The 9,881-nt window shown below is 34.6% G+C and overlaps 1 protein-coding gene across 1 annotated transcript; it reads left to right on the top strand.

Moving 5' to 3' along the window:
• Positions 1 to 8,713: 8,713 nt before the first annotated feature.
• LOC113495219 (insulin-related peptide 4) lies at positions 8,714 to 9,480 on the top strand. The gene has a single exon (XM_026873842.1). The coding sequence runs from the start codon at positions 9,093 to 9,095 to the stop codon at positions 9,357 to 9,359; it is 267 nt and encodes an 88-aa protein (XP_026729643.1). The 5' UTR covers positions 8,714 to 9,092; the 3' UTR covers positions 9,360 to 9,480.
• Positions 9,481 to 9,881: the final 401 nt, after the last annotated feature.

Genomic DNA, 9,881 nt, shown 5'->3' with positions numbered 1-9,881 from the left:
TAAATCTCAAAATCTAGTCAACAATGTATAGAAATATTTTTGATATGAATTTACAAATTAGAAATTAAGGTAAATATTGTATTATACCAAAGACAATAAAATTTTAGTATAGGATAAGTTGGTTTATGTAAAAGTCTATTTCGCTAGTCATTTTGTGAAGTAAAAATATACGTTTTTATATTTGTATGTTCTTGTTTTATTGCTTGAATGAAAGGAATAGTAGAGAAACACACACACAAACACATTTGACAAAAAAGTGATTTTATATTTAATTATTGGCGTTGATACTAAATTAGCTATGACACAAAAATTAAAGCAGATATTTTTTTTAAATTTAAAGTTTTCAATGAAAGAGATGTATTGAAACAAATAACAAAAGCTTGCAACATATCGATCAAGTATTAAACAATAGCAGATAAACGGTAGCCTAGTTTAACGAACAGAAAGGGAGAAATTGACGCATGATTTACCACTGTGTAATAATACAAGTAAGCACCATGAATATAAATCAAATTGGAACAATGAACGTTAAAGAGCGAAAAGTTGTGAATGCTTATGCGCACCCCAATGCTAGCTTTGTTCAGGCGCTATAGAAAAATCACAAACTTAACACCACTCTCAACACATGCTAAAATAGTCCATATGACGTTGATTTAAAGTTCACGTGGGAGGTAAAGTTAAGTTTGCTTGTATAACATAGGGGCACCCGTTTGGATCGAGTTACGATTTTCGAAAACTAATGTTTGCTTTGGAAATTCGTTGCGGGCCTTGTTACTTGGACGTACGTGTTTGCTCCAATTATTTAGATGTCATATATTTATTTTCAATAATAACTACTATATTGAATGGACTATAGGGGTTATCGATATTAAAATTCCTAAGATAAAGATTTTGATTTTATTTTCCTGTATTATCTGTCAGATCTTATTGACATGGTGATCTGTGTTCTCGATACTTTGTCTTTATAGCTTTAGCTTATAGCGTTGATATTATTATATTTCCAAATTCTCTTGATAAATCAACGATGTACTTAAAGTGGAAATATTGGTCGTACTTAAATAAGCTTTTTCAAAAACGAAGAATCTATCAAGGCAACAAACAAGAGAATATTCCAAATACATCAACGCCTTTTCAGCTTTCTCCCTACCCGAGCTACCGTCCAAATAATTCACATTGCCCATATACTCACAAATATCACCTGGTGTCCAACTGTCACTCAAAATTACAATAATTATTAAACAAATCTGCGCTTTCGTCACACACCATTGATCGCGGTGCACTGATTCGATACGCAGCAAACAGGAAATTAGCTTCCGATTCAAAGTTAAATTCAGTTTTGTTTTGGCTTTGTGGGATTGGTGGGAAATCCATTATTTACCTGTAATGTTTAATTATGCTTGATACGGTCTTAATTAGTGTAATAAATCTGTTAATGGTAACTTTCATCATCATCATCATCAGCCCATATTCATCCACTGCTGGACATAGGCCTCCCCAAATACACGCCATCGTGACCTATCTTCGGCTATTCACATCCAGCTCTTCCCAGCCATCCTGTGCAGATGATATGGTATGGTAAGAAAACAAGAAAGAAACATGTGCATAAAAGAAAGGTAGTACCAGATTTAACAATAATGCACAGTTCGAGCCATATTCTGCCTGTATCAGGCATGCAAATATTTACAATTTTAAATTTTAACACACTTTACATTGGTAAATCTGGGGGCACGTCAGTGCCCCCGCCAAGACGAGCCAAACGAAGCCCACGGGCACTACCTACCTTTTCTCGAAGCGCTTCGTCGTTTTTTTAACGTATTATACTGAATATTAAATTGTATTCAAAATAACAATGATATTATTGCAGTACTTCACAGAGGCCTACGAGTGAAAAACCTAAATGGAGTTCGTGTCATGTTGAAAAGCTTGTACCAATTAGTGAAATCCTTTTTTTGGTTTCAATGCACGCCTCCTGCAATGTTCTGCTTACAAAGGTTTATTTAACTCCATTGACACTTGCAAACCGAATGACACGCTGTAACTGGCGTATCCACACACAATGAACCGAAACCAACGGATTATCACGGTTCCCAACACTGGCTAAATATTTGTACACCCCATTCTTGGAACTGGAACATGGCTTTTACAAATTTCGATCTTAGGCTGTTAAAAATAAGGAAGGATATTGAAGAGATAGTATAAAGATTAGGCTTTGGAGAAATATGAGAAGCAAAAATCTGACATAGGCTATATTTGATTGGATCATGTGGAAAATGACCACAGTGCAATGTTGATCTCACGAAATTCTATCTGTCATCATCATCAGAAAACAGACATTATTTCTCTGTTTCTGATCAGAAAACACAGATTATATCTCTGTTAAAAGTTGAAACATTTCAACGTAATTGTTTTCCTTACGTATAAAATTAACTAGGTTTTTCAAGTTAGCATGTGTAGGCAAGCTGCCTACACATAATTCTCAAAAGAACTATAACGAAACTCACGAAATACAAATAAATAACATAAATTAATAGGAAAGTAGGACGAGGTACTTAGGTCTGCAATAGTCGATACACCAGCGGCTATTAATCCAACGCATTCAGATTCTTCCCCTCCCCAATAAAACCAATCAATCGTATATCGAATGAATATCGTCCTAATATTCGTTGGAATATTTTGTTCAAAGAATCTGTATTCTATGTTGCATGACTTTTCCAACTTCAAAAAGGAAGAGGTTCTTCTTTCGTCTATATTTTATGTTTGTTTTTTTTTTCATTTTATCATCATTTGATTTCATAAAAATTTCATCAACTTTGGCTCAATAATTTTTAATTTACAGTCGGTTATATGTATTTTGCTTTAAAAATTATAGAAAACTGTGATAACGTTGTACGTTTTATCTGCATCGTTGCCATCATAGATTGGTAATTGCCAAAAATGCTTGTCTGCAGTATCATAAATGTATAGTAAGACTTTACTATCTTATGAGATTTCGTAACGTTTTAAAGTCCAGAAAAATAGCAATGAGTCACTAAAAGCAAGAGTAGGTATTCAATATATTCGAAAAAGAGCTTCGAACCCCAAATCAAATAACTATGTTTATAAAAAAGTAATCAAATAAACAAAGTACACGCCACATGTCTGATATCGTTTGTCCAGGAACCTAGCCCCGGGCTAATTGGTCCTGTCTCTATGTTTGCCTATTCGTTTGTTTGTCTGTGTGTCTGTTTGATTCCATTACAAATTCATCCGAGCCCCGGGCGAGTGTTTGTTCAGTCCGCTAAGCTAATATTCTTGTTTGTTTAAGTTTTTTAAAAGGGTCCACTATTTGTTTGGTTGGTCGCTTTTAAATTTTATTTTGATTGAGTCAGATTCTGTTTTTAATTTACTGGAGACTAATTTTATCATTTTCTGGAGTAGTTTCATGTTATTTACTATCTACTGTTAAATAGCAGAAAAAGATAGAGAGAAGTAAGTACTTTTGGCGTCTTCAAAACGTTGGTAATATGAATTAATAGAGTAAAAGAAGAAGGTAATTTGTATGAAACAACATTAGCTGAAATCTTTTTCATGGAACCTCATATTTCATACTTTTTATCCTATAAATAAAGGGTGTTTTAAATATACCTTAAGTAATGGATATTTTTTACGACCATGAACAAATTGGATACAAAAACTGCACTTCACTTGGCCAAAGGAAATCCATTAGTAAATATTCATACCACCCAATATTCGTAATCCCAAACATTATACTAATATGGAAAAGTAACAATCCTGTCATTCTCCGCGTTTAATACCACAAGATGAATTGGCAACACCACAAATTGGCTATACAGCTGACAGTATATTTTACGCCAAATTCTCATTAAAATCTACACTTTATTGTGATACCAACAAAGCTCACTTTCCTGTTACATAATGCAGCATCTCCAAACCACTATAAAAGACCCTTCGTGATCATTTTATACCGACAAAATTAGTTACAAAAGATATTTATTTTGTAAATTCAGGGATCAACTTATGCTAGTGTTCGTAAGTTAGGGCGCAGAGCTTAGTGATTTGACGTAAAGCAAATATTGTAAATTATTTATTATAAATATTATATGGGATTCAATAGATTGAATTTCCACCATATATCGATAAATGTTTAGTATATTCTTAGCTATTTTTGTGGCACTGATAAAATTAGAATTGTTAAATAGAAGAAACATTAAGAAAGAGACAACATTAAGGAAGAAAAGAGATAAATTACTACTTTTGTTGTTTATAAAACTCAAGTTTTAACCTTTCATTCAACTTAGGTACTTCATGAATTAATTAGACTTTAGTTTTGATCATCAATCAACATGTTTTTTTGATAAAAAATTAATTTATATCAAAAATGTATATAGATTGCTAATGTGTAGATTGCTAACTGACCAACTACGCAACTGTCTATAATTCTAAACAAGCAAAACCATTGCATTTCATATACTCGATGGGTTTATTTTTCACCAAGCGTAAACACTTGAAAACCTTTCATTTAAATAACTCAATCTTTCAAAAGTGTATCTTAATTCCAACGAAATAAAGTCTATTATTAATCGTCGCAACACCACTAGTTCAAGTTCATACTATGGTACGTCAATTTGAGTCATATTACTGGAAAGTTGAGGTTTAAATTTGCTTGCAGAGTTTGGTTAGGGTTGTCCCAAGTAATAACATTTGGTACTATGGTCGAGCATTGCTCTTGAGGTTGATTGAAAACTAACTGTATCTTTGTATGTTTGTTTGTCGAAATAATACGAGTTACGCTATCAAGTCGAGTGTGCATCTGTACGTAGTTTTGCTAATTATTTCATGAGGATTAACAACAATATTCATTAGATGGAGCGTAGTGATGACGTGATAAAATTTGAAGATAAGTGTGCCGAAATTTGTTTCCTTTTTAGATTTTTGACTAAGCTAAATAAGCTTATAGATCTATATTGCATATATTTTGACTAAGATGTGTTTTGGTAAAACGCCTGAACTTTCGGTACGCAATTATACATTTCACAGGATGAGACCTAAAGGGATTCTGATGTTCGTTACTCTAAATATTCTACAAGAAGAGAAAAAGCATGAAAAAAATGGCGTTATATTATATCGTCTGACGAAGCAGTAGGCCTTTTGATGGGAATTTAATACAACCAGTTAGCACCACGGTCACACGCTCATCAAACTCGCAAAAAAATCATAACACCACTCATTAACACTCGATTATCAAAATACTCGGAAAGTACCATCAAAATCTACCAGCACCAACATTTCACACGTTAACAATGACAAATTAACCCTATCATAGCGCGTGGCTTTTTAAATATTATGTAATTGTTAATATTATCCCACTTGAGAGCAAGCGTGTCATTTGATAAAAAAAGTTCAGCACACTATGAAACTCTTAAATAAGAACTGGGACCATAGTGCAAGCGAGATGCCACTACGCAAAATGTAAAATGTAAAAATGCTATCCTGCTCTCACAATCGTGACCGTCCTGTTTTAAGTTCTCATTGTACAGGAATTGAAGTGTCGTTTTAGGATAGCGGATTACAAAATATAGAGTGTGTCAAAAGATAGGATTCCCACGGTTTTTTGATCTTCGTGTAAATTAGGGAGCAGTGTCAGAGGTACTCGCTTCTGTAGTACCTACTGTTATAAATACTTTATGGTGATAATGAGTTGTAATGATCTGGGAAATAAAATATGGAGATGACATAAGCAGCAGGCAAGAACAAACTGCGAACAAATGTTCACAAAAGTGGTTAGACTGCAGCCCTATCGCTTTATCTATACTAATATATAAAGTTGAAGAGTTTGTCTGTTTGTTTGAACGCGCATTAGCGCGCGCGAGATTACTCAGGAACTACTGGTCCAAATTGAAAAAATCTTTTTATGTTTTCTTTTTATGTGTTGAATAGACCATTCATCGAGAAAGGCTTTAGGCTATAAACCATCACGCTGCGACTAATAGGAGCTAAGATACAATGGAAAATGTGAAAAAAACCGGGCAGGTACACCAATCATAACTTATATCTTCTACCTACGGGACGAAGTCGCGGGCAACAGCTAGTAAGAAATATCACCATTGTTCTGAAACAAATAGCATTTTAACAACACAAAGAAAGTTAGGAATATCGTCTAAAATCTCAGGTAGTGCACACAAGGATTCAATTAGTGTAATTAAAATAATCTTACGGAAGGTACATCAACTTTTTGTGTTCTTCTTTGACGAGTAGAGAAAGATGAAGACCTCCCAATTCATACTGAAAATATATCACTCAACTGCCCATATCAATGACTAAACTAACCGTACAACATAAATAGATTATCTCCTGACCAGTAGGTAGTAGACAGGGTGTGTGTAAACAAGCGTGTAACAACAAACACGACCGACCTCGGACAGCGCCGGGTGTGAAGTGATTGTCGTCACGTGACCGGCACGTGACAGTCACGTGACGAAGCGACGTGCCGTGGTGATGATTATTCAGAGATTGAGCACAATTGGTTTAAGTTGGTATTTTATTATGTCCATTCAAAGGTATTATTTATAGCTTATGATTTCATTACGTGTTTTTCAAGTTTGAAACTCTAATCTAATCCTATACCTTACGCTAAGCGTTTCGAACGGTTTGTATGCATTAAGTTTTTCAGAGAGTATGCCGCAATAACTATGGTCAAATTGACTTGATTTTACAACAATTTTGTCATTGATTTTTAAACTTTAATTTGAAATTGTTATTATCATTTCCAGCTTTATCGAAAATGAAAGAGTTTTAACTTACCGAACCCGAAATAAAAACACATCTACCAATTACAAACTTATCAACCCTAAAACAACAACAGCTAAAATAATAATCTTCAATTAAAATACTTACAAATTACACTTAAACAAACAGCATGTGATAAAAAGTGTGAAAACGTGTCAGACTCGTGCCTGCCTTGCGCCGGTCGCGTGCCAAACGTTATGATTACCATAAACTGTTTGTGATACCCAGTTAGGTGTTTCATTAAACTATTAAGTGTCGGGATAAGACCTGTTGAATATTTTTGGAGTATCACAGATGTCGGATAAGGACCAGGTCTGGGTTCTTTAAACAACTGTGAAGATCGAAGTAAGATTTTTTAAATCTATACCTGCAAAATAATATGTAACTTCTTTCTTTATAAATTACGTACACAATTATTATATACTTGTATATGGTGCGTTTTTAGTAGTTTTCAATAGCTTGGTCTTTCAGGATTTGCGATTTAGCTTAATAGTTATTCAGAAGTTTATAACATGCCTGGCCAGACTAATATTACCTAAAATATCATTAGAAAACTTAGTATACTTAAATAATTACAAATTAACTTTAAAAACACTTCTCTAATACGTTAATTCACAACAATAGATCGTCTGTTACTTTTGTTCAGTATAAGGACCAAAATAGCAATCCTTCCGCCCCCACATGTTGTGACTAATATCTTACTAACAAGCATCAAATTAATAGAAATAAATAAACATCGTCTAAAGTACGCGGTTCGACTCCCACTCGTGTCGAATTTACTAATAACACGCCAATGTCACGCATGTCACGTCTTAATGGAAGCTACGAGCTACCGAGCATTTGTATAAGTAGTGTTTTTATTTCAGTATTTCAGCTGTCTTTGGATAGATCAATCAGTTAAATAAAATTCGTCATTTTTGAAAAGACGAAAAAATCTATTGTTTTTTTACCTGCACTTTCTTTGGAGCGATGGACTCTCAGTTTTACTAATAATACGAGCAGTGATTTAGGCAATAAGGCTCCCGGTATCTTTATCAGATAGAATATAGCATACTTCTACTTACTATATTTCAGTGTCTTTGTAGCTACTCTTTTATTATTACCACTAACAAAATCCTCATACAGAACAATTTGACCGATTGTCGCGGTGTCAAACCGTTTACCCTTATCGCTTAGATCCGACACCGTAGCACACCATAACACCAAGACCCCATCTGTCACGATGCATCGATGCACTGAGAACAATGCCACTATTCATAGGCGAAATTTTTTATCGAAAAAATGGATTTTAGGCCAAAAAATTGTGAGGGAAAGTCGGTTGAATGTAGAGTAAGGGGAATGCTGGTATTTGTAAATAATAATTGCTTTATTAATAGTTTGACGATTAAAATGGTTTTTTTAACAGGATAAAGAGAACGGTATAAATTTTGGTTTTATTTTGACTGTTAGTCGTAGCCTCATCCAGTTTACTTGCTATGTTAACACTTTTGGTTTGGTTTTACAGTACTTACCTACTTCTTTGCCATTCAAAATAAAACGCCGTAGAAATAAGCATTAATATTTTTAACTTAACTCCAAACATGCTCCTATGAAACCGTCAATTCGATCTCTACACATCAGCACACCACCAGTAAATCACAATAAAATAAAGTCAACGAAAGCTATTGTACGCGGGCACCTGGTCCTACCCTGGTCCTGTGGTCCATTGTGTTCTGCACCCTCGCTCAGACCCTTACAGCGCAGCCCTTAAGATTTAATTACCAGCCTTTATGGTTACCGCTACTGTTTACTTTTATTACTCAGATAGTTTACTTTGATCTATGGTTGGATGTATTTTTAACACTTCCTAACTTGTCGCGATTCTTTTAGTTAAGATTAAACGATGACAGCTATTGCTTCCAAAGTTTTAAGTTTTACAAGACTTATAATAGTGCTAAATATAAGTGATTTGAAAAATAAATTAAGCATCTATGATCTCATTTTAGTTTCGATCAAAACTAGTACCTACGTAACCTTATTTTGAGACAGTGCTCATTCAGACATGAAATCAAAATGACATGTGAGGTGAGATTTTCCACAACCTGCGCACCTAACTCCGAGTTAAACCCCATATTTTATAAATAGATTGTTATTGTGAATATTAATGACTTTTCTTGAAGTATAAAAGCTTGGTTTCTCTTAGCAAAGACACATTAAAACTACAGACGTTTAAGAAGACAAGAACCTACTAATATTAACCATACATCCAAATACAAGGTCAACTAGTGTTACCTCTCATATACAAATCAACCAGTGAATTAGAAGCCATGAAGCTCCTCTTGGTCCTTATAGTGACTGTAGCATGCGCTTGGTCCTCAGCGGCGCAGAGCTCCGCCAACGTGTACTGCGGGCGTCGTCTCGCAGAAATGTTTGCGACTGTTTGTATAACGGGAAATAACAAGCGTGATGCCGGCTGGTGGCTGATGGACGATGATAACATGCAGGACGTTCTTACCATGCGTGGTAAGCGAGGCTTGGTCGACGAGTGCTGCGAAAAGGCCTGCACTGTGGAGGAACTGATTCAATACTGCTAACTTTTATTGCTTCTTCTTGTACACTTGTAGCAGAGCAGTCGTGGTCTTGGATCTTCTTCTAGTTTAGTTGCTTAAATACCATGTAGACTGATTTTGTATTGTGACTATCTATTTTAATAAAGTTTTTATTTCAAATATTGATCATTTTTTATGTTTTCTCTTGTCGTCTACTAATAAATTGAATATAATAAGGATGAACTCATAATATTTTTTTATAAGACCTAAATGTCTGATCGAAACTACCGACATTATGAAGCTCAAGCTATATTATTATTATTTTGTAAAGTAAATCTGCTGTCTTTTACGCAAATCCCAGGGGAATGATCATGAATATCAAACGGGCATCGCATTAGGCCCCAGCTATCTGATCCGGATTAAACCGGTAAAAAGCAGTCATTATTCCGCCTCCGTGGGTCAAATAGGATTTTTTATTGGAACCACACCTCGAGCTATTGTTGCACGGATTGTCACTGGTCTGGAAGATTTTATTCTTTTTTTTTACAAAAAACATGGCGACGTGAT

This window comes from Trichoplusia ni, chromosome 6, assembly GCF_003590095.1.
Source record: "Trichoplusia ni isolate ovarian cell line Hi5 chromosome 6, tn1, whole genome shotgun sequence".
NCBI classification, from domain to species: domain Eukaryota; kingdom Metazoa; phylum Arthropoda; class Insecta; order Lepidoptera; family Noctuidae; genus Trichoplusia; species Trichoplusia ni.
Note: the sequence above shows the minus strand (reverse complement) of the source record. Positions and strands in the feature narration are given on the sequence as shown.